At 35.3% G+C, this 12,060-nt stretch overlaps 1 protein-coding gene across 2 annotated transcripts in view; it reads left to right on the top strand.

The window, feature by feature from the left end:
• The window catches only part of XPO4 (exportin 4), an 86,192-nt gene that overhangs the window by 49,102 nt on the left and 25,030 nt on the right, over positions 1–12,060 (top strand). The window contains exons 7-11 of one of the 2 annotated variants that reach the window (XM_042792442.1): positions 2,184–2,296; positions 4,731–4,888; positions 5,157–5,331; positions 9,504–9,680; positions 11,875–12,017. In XM_042792442.1, the coding sequence (XP_042648376.1) occupies positions 2,184–2,296; positions 4,731–4,888; positions 5,157–5,331; positions 9,504–9,680; positions 11,875–12,017 (766 nt within the window). The remainder of the gene's footprint in view (positions 1–2,183; positions 2,297–4,730; positions 4,889–5,156; positions 5,332–9,503; positions 9,681–11,874; positions 12,018–12,060) is intronic. The other variant, XM_042792443.1, reaches the window with a different exon arrangement.

The following is a 12,060-nucleotide window of genomic DNA, read 5'->3' as shown; positions in this document are numbered from 1 at the left end:
TACACCATATGCTAGGTAATTTACTGCCTTTTTTTCAGGTTTGGGATAACTGGACTGCTGCTAATAAGGCTGAACCATAGCACAGAATAAGTTCAGATATTTTAGGGCAGCAAGCATCTCCAGCCAACTTACGCTAATGTTTGTGTACATCAAGTATGTGATGGAAAATGGGTGTAAGGCAGGCATAATTTGTATTATTCAGTGAACAGATATTTTGCCCACAAATCTGCTATTGTCAGATATGTCATCAGTCCATTAGTGTGAGAAACATTACTAAAAATAACAGGATAGTGCTGCTAAATACTGAGGCTTGTTAAAATAGTGAGAGCAAACTAGCCCTTCTTTCATTCCATGTGAAAAATGTTATGTAGCTGCTCCCCTCTGTAGACTCAACCTAGTGAATAGCAAATTGGTTTTCAGAGATTGATAATGTATCTATGATCATTTTCTGATATCAATGTATTTCCAAGACAATCGTTTGTTGAAGTTACAGCAAAGACAATTGTCAATAAACAATTTAAAAATACTGTTTTTTCTAAAACATTCCAAATGAAAAGGAAAAAAAGCATAGCTTAATTTGCCAGATAAAATTAGTTTTAATTTTTAATGTTACTACTGATAAAGGATGCTTGCATGTGATAATTTCATGCCTAGATATATATTTTTTTTTTCATTTGGGAGAACTGAAGCATTTTTGATGACTTAAATTACATCTGTATTTGAGATGGAAGTAAAGTAGACAATTCTGTGATTTTTAGGTTTTCCCCATCTGAAATAATTCAGATCTGATACAGTTCAACACACACTGATAGTTTTGAAAATGGTGAAATTTTGTTTTGCACTACTGTAAAAACCTCTGATTGTTCTTGTGCATTATAACGTGCTGACAACAGTTCTGGATACATACCACCAGTGAAGGTCCGCTTGGTACTGCACCATGGAAAAAGTAACTTCTTTTTGAAAGTGGTTCTGCACAGTGTTGTTAGGAAATTCTGGTTTTGGCAGAACTCAGAAGGCCAAGTGTAAATAAAATTAAAATTGTGCATCCTGCCTTGTGCCACAATTCTTCATTTTAAGCTAGATGTTTGCTTTATACGTTGTTCTCTTAAGCAAAATCCACCAAAAGTCGAGGGATCTGCTTTTCTGGATGATACCGTTGTGAAATTCATTTTCTTCTAGGCATATAAATACTTTGATACACGTTTTTTATAATACCTCATGACTTACAGTACAAAAGTTAATGCAGTTCATTACCAATAAGTATATTACATGCAGCTGAGCATGTTGTTACTGATTCTGATGGGTGAGTTAGAAAGGGATTAGAGAGGATAATGAAGAGTTTAAAAAAGACAAATGAAAACGTAGGTTGCTGAGTTAAAGCAGTTTTACCACTACTTGGATTGAGGCATGTCACAGAAGGAAGCACTTTCAGAAATCTTTGATAAACACTCCTCTGTGTGATCAGACTGGCAAAGAATTTAACCTTGCTTAAACGTGTTTTTCTCATGTGTTTTTTCTATACTAGAGCATTTGCAGAATTTTGTAAATTAAGTTATGCCAAAACAAATGGTAGGAACTGAAACAAGTGCAGTAAAATCATGGCTTCACTGTGTGCGCATTTTTCACGTGTGTCTCTTACAAATGTGTTTAATATGATGATGCCTTGTGGTGCCTTATGCTTTTGTTCTTCACAGTGTGATTAAAAAATGTAGATTAATGCAGGGCTAACATATCTGCATTCTGTGATGCATATTTGGCTATTTAGAAAAACAGGATATAGATTTCAATGAGCTATCTTTAGCTATCATAAGGCTTTTTTAAAAGCTGCCAGGAAAATTTTTTAGAAAATGATTTCCTATTTTGCATAAATTTTAACACCTGTTAATTGCGGTTGCTTTTTTCCCTTCTCGCTGTGTCACATTAGACACCCTGGTTATCAAAGTGATCGTATCACTATGGTATGTCTCATAATTATGATCAAACTGTTATCTAACATTCCTGGAGCATTCTTTTTTTCAATACTTAATACCTTTTATTCCTTGGCCTCATGCATGAATTATGCTGTGTATGTGAAGAGGCTTAAAGTTTGTTTCCATTACATTCTTTCTGAATGGATCCTGTTGTATCTAGGATTTTTTTAAAGCCAAGTAGGAATGTTATTGTTGACCTTGACACCAGATAACTGGGCAGACATTATATAGCTATGTTTGAATCCTCACAAAATGTGATGCTAAAGCCAACAGAATCCTGGCGTGAGACCCTCCTGGACAGCAGAGTTATGGAGCTTTTCTTTACAGTAAGTTTCTTTCTTCAACTTTCCTAGTCCAGACCACAGGGAAAGCAGCTCCTTCCTGTTCTAAAACTGGGTTGTTGGACTCTTCCTTTTGCATCAGGTAGGACTGATTCTGTTAACTTCAGCTTGCTTATCAAAGCAAACAGAAGAATTGTATTTTTCCTAGGTTACCAAATATGTATTTTGCCTATAAATTGCTTTAAATTGATGACCATTAACAAAAGAAAAAGAGGCATTGTTATCTAAACTTTTATACCCTTAATACTTCTGGACATGTACTCATAAACAAAACCAAGCATGATGAGCAGTAGTAGAGTATATCTTTCAGATAAGGTGTAACATCTCTCTGAAAAGATCAAATGAACAGTACGTGTTTGCTGATCTTAAAGCATTTGCTCAGTGGAACAGCTGAAAATAAGTAATGTAGTTGCAGTTTTCTAGCCAGTTTCAGCATACAGAATTATGCATGTCTTTCCTCAGCACAAAGTAAATCCAAACAAGTTAGAATAGATTAAATTAGGAGGGGTGGGGAGGCGGTAGATGTGGGAGAGGGGAATGTAATACTCAGTTTCTATAACTTAAAAATCCCATGATATTAAAACCGGATAAAACTGGTATTGTTTTCTTTCTACAACTGTTGGGAGAAGTTTGTCGTTTTTGCTCAGCTAGGAGTTACTGCAGCAGCAACGTATAGTGGCTTCTAAATTCATTTACTGTGCTATTTTATCTTATGTTCCATATCTTGAGACCTGAGAATTCAGTATTCTCGAGCTATTTTAAGTTTTGCAAAGCAGAGAAATAATGTGCTCAAAACTTGGACAAAGTTGTTATTAGACAAAGTAAATGTAACTCTCCATCACTGTTTGGGAGTTGTCTGATACATGTTTGGATACATCTCTGTCCTTTATAGGAATTTTTCATAAATTTGATTTTTTTTTTTGTTGGGTTTTTTTTTTTTGACTGCAAGCTTATCTGTTCCAGCAGTTTTGAAAAGGTGAAAAAATCGCTGGCAGAACTCTTAGGAGCTACACACAATCTGAACAGCTGTCTAGACTATCCAGACAGTTGCTACTGTCAGCTGTGAACCTCCACATGCAAATAACTTTTTGGCTTACATGTTAACCCTTCCTCATTTAATAGTATGAAGTTGACAGAGTTAGATATCTGTTTCTTTGGTTGGTTTACAATTACTTATTCGTGATAAGAATAATGTCTTGAATAACATGGAGAATTGTTTTAATACATTTGCATTTTACTTACTTGTAACCAAAACTCGCCTGTATTTCATTATTTTTGAATGAATGCTAGTCAGGGCAGCATGCTGTCAGTTTTGGTTTTAGATTCCTGATTTGCAATGGTTGAGGCTTGTAGTATTAGTTCGCTATTTGAAGTAATGTAAGTGAATGGTAGTAATTTATATTCACTTATCTGATCTGAGAAATTTTAATAACCTTGCAAACGTTGGCAAGACTGCCATGTTAAAGAGAGAGCCTTCAGTTCTAGTCTCAGCCTAGTGTGGGATGTATATTACGAGAGGTATTTCTGTTGCAGTGTTTGTTTCTTCTGCTAGTTTGATCTTTCAGAGATTAACTGTGCAGCTAACCCAACTAGTTATGAGTTGGGTGAAGTTGCAACTATAACATCACAGAGAAATGGTTAGTATTTTAACTGTACTTTTATGTATAATATTGCTGAAATTATTTAAATTTGCTTCTGGATGAAAAAGCTACCCTATATTTATTCATCCAGTAAATCTTAGGTGAGAAAACAGGAGGCATAAACCTAAGAAAATTCTTTAAATCCGTACTTGACAATTAAAATAAGTATGTGAGAATATGATTACTGAAATACTAAGATTTGAATCTAGAAAGTCTCACCAGCAGAAGTAATGACGTAACAGTTCGCAGAAATGCAGGAAGATTACTGTTGGCCTTGTATAATGTAAGGGTGTTGCCAAGGAAGTGATGCATTCATTTTTGTATGTCTTCAGTGTTTACTTCTGATAAAGAAGCATCTATATAATCTTGATTGAACTTGTTGACTAACTTTAGCAAGACTATGTAGCCTAGGCATAGTTAGCATAATAGAGATGACTGTCATTATTGCTGTTTTTAGAAGGAGCAGTATGTCTGACTGGCTGGCATCTGTTTCTCTCTTTAAGACATAACATTCAGTAGACAGTTCACTTTTCAACATGTAGGTGAGACTTAACTAAATATTAGTTTCAGTGAGTTAATTCAAGGCTTGCGATTTTGTGAGCTGAGTCACAATCTTGACATTTACTATGGTTTAGAGTTGTAGAAACCCTTGCATTTCAGACTGAATGGAAGTTATAGTAAGCTTTTTTTGGTGTGTGCTCTTTTGGATTGAGAGCCATGTGACTGTTGTAAGAACACCCTATTTTCCATGTATTGTTAACTATCTCACTTCCTGAAAGGTACATCGAAAAATCAGAGAAGATACAGATATGGCCCAAGATTCATTACAGTGTCTGGCACAGCTGGCGTCTTTGCACGGGCCAGTCTTTCCTGATGAAGGTTCACAAGTTGATTACCTGGCACACTTCATTGAGGGATTACTGAATACTATCAATGGGTATGTATGCCTGCTCTCTAAATTTAGATGGCATCTTTTAATCTTTAGTTCAGAGTGCAGTGTATCTGTGTGGAGAACTGGTATGGCTTGCTTATTTCTGGGTATAATCTGTGTTTAGTGTTGGATTACTGAAATTAAGAAAAGGCAGTTGAAAGTAGATGGTGCTTAAGTAATTTATTTGTTATTTATTGATTGAAAATGTATCATATCAATTCACTTTTAGCGTTTTTCTTGATGGCAAAAAACTAACTGCTACTTCTATCTGTAGAATTGAAATAGAAGACTCTGAAGCAGTGGGAATTTCCAGTATTATCAGCAACCTGATAACCGTATTTCCTCGCAATATTTTAACGGCCATTCCAAATGAACTTTTCTCTTCATTTGTTAACTGCCTCGCACACCTCACTTGTTCTTTTGGAAGAAGTGCTGCCTTGGAAGAAGTGGTAAGTATCCATGCTCAAATAGTAGGTAGTCTTTTTTTGTTTCTCTCTGTGATAAGCATAAGGGACACGAGAATTTGGCTGTTTTATTAATAACTGCTGTGAATTCAGTGGTTTAATTCTACATATTTCTGAAATCGTATCTGAGAGGATTTTCGTTTCAAACAGCATAATTACACACTGTGTGCATCTTTCAGACTTTGTTTTGATTTAAAGCACTTGTCTCATTTTTATTTTAAAAATACTTGATTAATTTAAAAAAATTAAAATCTTTAAATATTACTGTCTTGCTCTTAAGATTTCTCTGAAAATTGTTGTAGATAACGAATGAGCTACGGTCCTGGAAACTTAAAATTACTACATGGACATATGGCCAGACTGAAATTTAACTGCTGTAAAGAGTTCTGTTTTAAATGAATGTAGCTGTTAAGACCTGTTGTTAACCCCATGCTTCTAAGATGTGCAAATCACCAATTCGTTGCTGAGGCAGTTCAAATGGTAATTCTGTGTACAAATCTAGCATAGGAACTCATAGGATTTTTTCCTGTTATTTTACTTCTTTCAAACTTTGGTTGTAACATTAAAAAGCAGTTGGGGTAGTCTAGGTCTTCTGCTTCTAAAAATTGTATTAAAAATAAAAACTTCTAAGGAGATCTAGTTTAAGGAAAAAAGCCCATAAGTATTGAGGCAAATAATCTTGCACTTGAGCTATTTATGTGTAGTAGCTATTGATTTAAAATGAGGCTATCAGGATATTAGCCAATATTTCCCCATTATCATTAAAAAGTACGAATTATTACCAGTTTTGCTATATTGACTGGGTTTAATTACCTGCATTTGAAAATAATTAAAGTAGTTAGCTATATAGTTGATTGATATGTTTCTTTACTAGAAATCATAGGTATGTTAATTAGTATTCATTGCAGAGCATTAGACCATGTCTTTGCTGCAAGGTTAAAATGCATTATATTTGGCCTTATGGTACGAATGGTACAGAATTTTGTGGTGATTGGCCTTCAAAAATATAATTCTTATGCCTTAACAATGTGTCAGCAATAAGGCGTGCTACTGAGACTCTTTTAAGCTATTGCTGACTTAATCCAGATGGTGTACTGATACTGTGTGCTGCGCCTGTCAAAATACTGCTTTGCATCCCTGAAAACAGTCTTTTGGCTTAGGAATGTCCCAGCCATGGTTATGGTGTTCCCTGAGCTGCTTCTTAGACTGCTTGTTGTGGCACCTTCTGTGAGCTCGTGCTGTCTGTAATGAGGAGCTTTTGATAGATAAAATACTGTGTGCGTCGGGCTTGGTAGAGTCCTCAGATAACGTTCCTGGAACTTTGCAGAAATCTGAAGTGCAGCAGAATGCAGGCAGGCATACTACTTCAGCTTTGCTGATTGGAAAAGCTGTTTTCCCTATATTTCTGCTACTTCATATGCCAGCAGAACATCTCATGTGAACATTGCAGAAACTGTTGGGCACAAGGAACCTACTTAGCTGAAGACCTGCTGTGGAAACTGTTAGAACTGGGAGTTCCTGCATAATATGCAAACCATTTCAAAGCAGATAATACTTATTTTCAACCAAGGGGGGGAAAACCCCTCAGTCCAAACATCACGTTCAAATGCTGGTTTACATTTACCTGCCTGCTGAAGCTGGAGAGATTGGCTGAGGAAGCTGAAAACATTTGCCTGAACGCTGGTACAGGGCAGTAAGCTTCAGCAATGCTGGGGGTTAGTTTATGGTGCAAGCTGGACCAGTAATCTCTTCCTTTAATAGGACTGGGTCTGAGAGAAGATGCTTGTTCACAGCTATGCTTCGCCTTGCTCAACACTTAGTGCTTATGCAGAAATAGAAATCACATAATCCATCTGAATTGGTAAAGAGTACAAACAGGATGTTGGATGAAAAGTCAAATAGAAATTATGTCAAAGGCTTCTTTTTCTCAAAATGAATCTGAATGCACTGTTCTATTTAATGATATTTTTAACAAAATATTTTTTTAAAAATGTATTTTTAAAATATCATGTTTGCTGATGTGAGAAATCATTCTGAATTTGGTCCTCTCTGCTGTGCTTCCAAATCTTTCCAGCTGTTGCTACTTGACAAATTTTAGAAGTGTTCTTTCTTCAAAGGATCAGCAGGCTGTGAAAGGAGTAGTACCAATTTTCTTTGGTTTCCATACTAGAAAAACTAAGCATCTTTGCTTTGACTTTACTGGTTGTATCTTGCCTCTCCTGAAGATCTGTGTGTTCCTAACTAGGCTCTGCCATTGCTTCTCTTGCATCCATCAGAACAATTCAGCTCCCCAGTCTACAGTATGTCGCTTAGTTTACCTGTATGAATATGACATCTTTAGTAGACCAGGTGTAGCTAATCTGAAAGAAGGATTGGGAATTTTTAGTAATGTTCCTTTATGACCAAATTTGTTCAGTATGGATAAACTCTTTCTACTATTTGGACACATGCTTTATGGGGGTGCTTACTAATCCTAGCTTCCTTATGAGAATACCATAAACTGTTAAAAACAGTTTTCTTCCTGGCATTAACTTCTGTATTACCTTCTCAGATAAACTGATTGGATAGATTTGAGTTCTTTTGTTCATAAAAAGACATGTCTGTTTGTTTGTTTATGCTCTGAATTCTTATAAATTATTAGAAATTATATATGTAAATATATTACACACACACGTCAGAATATTTCAGGATTGAATGACTGTATATGAATTATTTTGTCCTCTAGCCATGTTTTAAAAAGACATGTTGTGGTGTCCGTCCTGAATTTGTGGCTTATGTTAATGCTGAATACAATTTTACCCCTCTCCTTGTCATCTTCAACTTTTGTTTTCACACTTACATCAGTGTGTCCCACATTTTAACTTCTGTAAATATGACCACTTTGCAGTTATAAAATGATCCTGTGAAGCTATCTTGAAACACTTCCAATGTGATATCAGTGTGATAACCAATGTGATACCAGTTTTCTCTCCTAATAAGCCATCCAGCCAATGTTTTCTTTTCCTTGCCTGTTCATCCAGCCATGCTTGTAACTTCACTGAAAGTCAGGAATCCTTCTGTCTGGAGCATGATTAAGGCCTTAATATCTCTTTATTTCATCAAGGAATCATTTTTACTACACTCTGCTATCTCTAAATAACTTGTGCAAGCAATCCTGTTGGTTAAAACTTGAGAAGACTTCTTAGAGGAAAGATGTCCTGCTTTAAGAGCATGTTTGTCTGTACAGTCACACTTAAGTTATTTGAAGTTGGATGTATTTACTAAAGTTCTTTTCATCAAATCAAAAAGTTGATAGGGATATTAAAAATATTTTTAAAAAGAAATGGCCTCTTCGCTATTTGAGTTCTTTAACTTGCCTGTTACCCAGGACTTTGTTTTTCAGATACATTATTTCCTTTTGCAATTTATGTACTACATAGAAGCACGTATGAATAAGTAAAAACATGACACATCAGTTAAAATGCACCAAGCAATTGGAGGTGTAGGCTTATTCTGTGTAATTCTGGTTTGGTGGGGTTTTGTGTTTTTTTTTTGTTTGGTTTGTTTGTTTGTTTGTTTGTTGTTCATAGGATGAGAATTTGCATATCATTATCTAAACTGCCTGCCTGTAGTAAGGTTTATTGAACACATTCAATCTTACAGTGATTTCTTCTGGAACTGAGAATTATGACCTTTTCTCTGTCTCTATTTCAGAAATAGTGGCATACATGTAAATCTATATGCACATGTTCTATATTTGTCTAATTAAAAATAAATGGCTCGGTTGTTACTAATAAGAGCTGAGATGCCACAAAAGCTGAGATACTACATCTTTGTGGTAAAAGCTTAGCAGCTCCTGTGTTTAGGTAACTATGCACTAAAGGCTTGATTTAAGACTTGTTTTGGGTTCGAACATCAGATAAAGAAAAATAGCTAAAGAATTTGACAGATTTTTTTTTTTAAAAAAAACAAGCAAGCATGAAAGGTGCACTGACCTTTGTGATGCATTGCTTCAGTTCATTCTGATATTTTTTTGGCTACCCTTAGAAGGGTTTTGTGACTGATTTTTTTAAATTTGTTTCAACATTGGAAGAACACTTGTTAAATAATAATGAACATAAGTATGTTCCTCTGGTTTAGGAATAAGATTTTTGTTTTGTTTCTTTCATCTCTTACAGCTTGACAAAGATGACATGGTATACATGGAAGCATATGATAAGTTGCTGGAATCTTGGCTTACTTTGGTACAAGATGACAAACATTTCCATAAAGGTTTCTTTACCCAACATGCTGTTCAGGTCTTTAATTCCTACATTCAGTGCCATCTAGCTGCTCCTGATGGTACAAGGAATTTGGTAAGCCCTCATTCTGGTAGTGTTTGATGATGATATACAGTAACTAGCCCATGTCTTTTGGTGTGTACTGTATTATGTAGCTCAAGGGAGCTAGTATAGAGTTGTTATGTGTGATTTTGGAAATTAACAGTTTGCTGCATTTGTTACTCAGTAGTCATTTTCCAGTCTGTTTCTCTCATTCTGAAGAGGAAATAAAGGAATACAAAGTTGGAAATAACTTTTAAAATAAAAAAAGTAGGAAAAAAGTAAACATGTTGAGCAAATCAATGTACATCTTACCGTTTTTCCCACAGATGCAATGACTAAACTTCTGACCATCCTTCTCAGGACTAGAGTCCCAGTTAAAATTTGCAATAAAATTGGAAGCCTTTTATGTGGTTAACTCCATGCATTATCTTCAAAGTATACTGTTGAAGTACAATTGACATGCATAAATATCTGAAAAAAATGTAGAATGACTATGCTCTGACTAGAAGAAACTTGCTATATTATGTGTTTTTTTTGGATAAAATGAATTCCCAATTGAGTTTTTGAGATGACTGTTTTAGAGAAAACCTAAAAGTACCTCAAGTATCTCTTGAACCACTGAGAAAGCAAGCAGATTAGTCTCTGATCCAGGAGCCTGGATCTTAATGAAATAGATTCTCATACAGCAAGTTGGCTGCAGTTGTTGGATGAATTAATTATTGCATAGATTCAACTCAATAACTGTATAAAATCTCTCTTTAATTTGATGCTGTGAAAAGATCTTTGGGATACCTCATTCTGAAAAGCACCATATAAAACTTAATTCTGCTATCACAATATGTAACAGATGGTAATAACAGTGCCAAACCAGAGAGAAATATTTCACAAGACAACTTTGAATTCATATCAGGCGGTCTTGACATAACTTGTATACACAGGTTAATTCATGTCATTCTGTGAGATAAGTCTTTTATCCCATGGGTAACCTTTTAAAAGTCACAGCTGGCATTTTAGAATGCTTCTTGTTCAATATCAAAGCAGTAACAGGAACTTTCGGTCTCTGCTTTGAGAGCAGAGACTCACCCTTCAGTAAACAGCTGCAACTTTGAAGTTGCCAAAAGAGAGTGATTTGCTGGGTTGCATAAAGAAAAGATGGGTTAAAAGCTCTTTGGATAAGGAGTTGTGTGTGGATTGAGTTTTCCAGAGCCTTTATAGAAACAAAGCAGACTGATAGCTTTCTCTGTCACTTGTATTTTACTTTGTTAGTTACCTAAATTTAATGATGAAGAGATTTTTTTAAAAACATTTTTAACATCAATACTTAGTTTCTACATATCATGGTTCATCTCTTCAAGCAGTAAGGTCTGATTATTATTATTTAAGAGGATTTATAATGCAGTCAAGATAAGCTTTGAGAAATCAAACAGTGCAACTTCTGCATCAGCAAGAAATAAAACTGAGATGATGATGATGATTATGAGTCTTCTGCTTTCCTGAGGTTATAGCATTTAAAACTTTCTCCCCTCAAAAAGTGGATTATGGAGAATCTTTCATTAAAGAGATGATTTGCATTTAATTGTGAAAAATTATTACTTAGGTGATTGATATAAGATCTCAGACAACTGAGGACAGTATCTTTGACTAATGAATAGGGGAAAACATGAAGTTCCAGTATTTAAAGTGGTTCTTGGTCTGCTAGGTATGTGATTTGAAATGTAAATATACTTCAGCAGTCTTCTGACCACTGGGTTTGCAGACCATCTCTGTAAGCCAGAGTCATTCAGTACCTTATAGCATCCTTCTAGCAGTGGATGCTTGACAGAGCTGATTTATTTACTCTGTGGTGTGAATAAGCTGGTTTACTATTGCCCAGCCTGTGCTTAACCTATTAATAAGTAGTATCAATTTTCATAACTCTTATCCTTGACTCTTTTCACAGTGAATCTTTCAACTTGAGAGCACTATTGGAAATGGTAGCAAATGTGCAACTAACTGAATGTGGCATTTTGCTAATGAGTTTGTGAAATGCCATTTTTAAAACAAAAATGGAGCCATGTTTACTCCTCAGTTTAATTCTTCTGTGTCTAATTTAGTATGAATCTATTGTTTGTCTGTGCAAAACACCTTGAAAGAAAAAGCAAAAATAATGTAGCGAATTGTGGCGATGATAAAATTTAACAAGTATAACACTAACTGATTACTTCTAATGTTGTTGAAATAACCAAAGACTGCCAATGGTGTGGCCTCTCGAGAAGAAGAAGAAATAAGTGAGCTGCAGGAGGATGACCGAGACCAGTTCTGTGACCAGTTGGCCAGTGTAGGCATGCTGGGGAGAATTGCTGCAGAACACTGTATACCTCTTCTTACAAGGTACAAATAAAATAGTCAAATCAATAAAGCCATGACATATGAA

This window comes from Tyto alba, unplaced genomic scaffold (assembly GCF_018691265.1).
Source record: "Tyto alba isolate M040663 unplaced genomic scaffold, T.alba_DEE_v4.0 Super-Scaffold_2, whole genome shotgun sequence".
Taxonomy (NCBI): Eukaryota; Metazoa; Chordata; class Aves; order Strigiformes; family Tytonidae; genus Tyto; species Tyto alba.
Note: the sequence above shows the minus strand (reverse complement) of the source record. Positions and strands in the feature narration are given on the sequence as shown.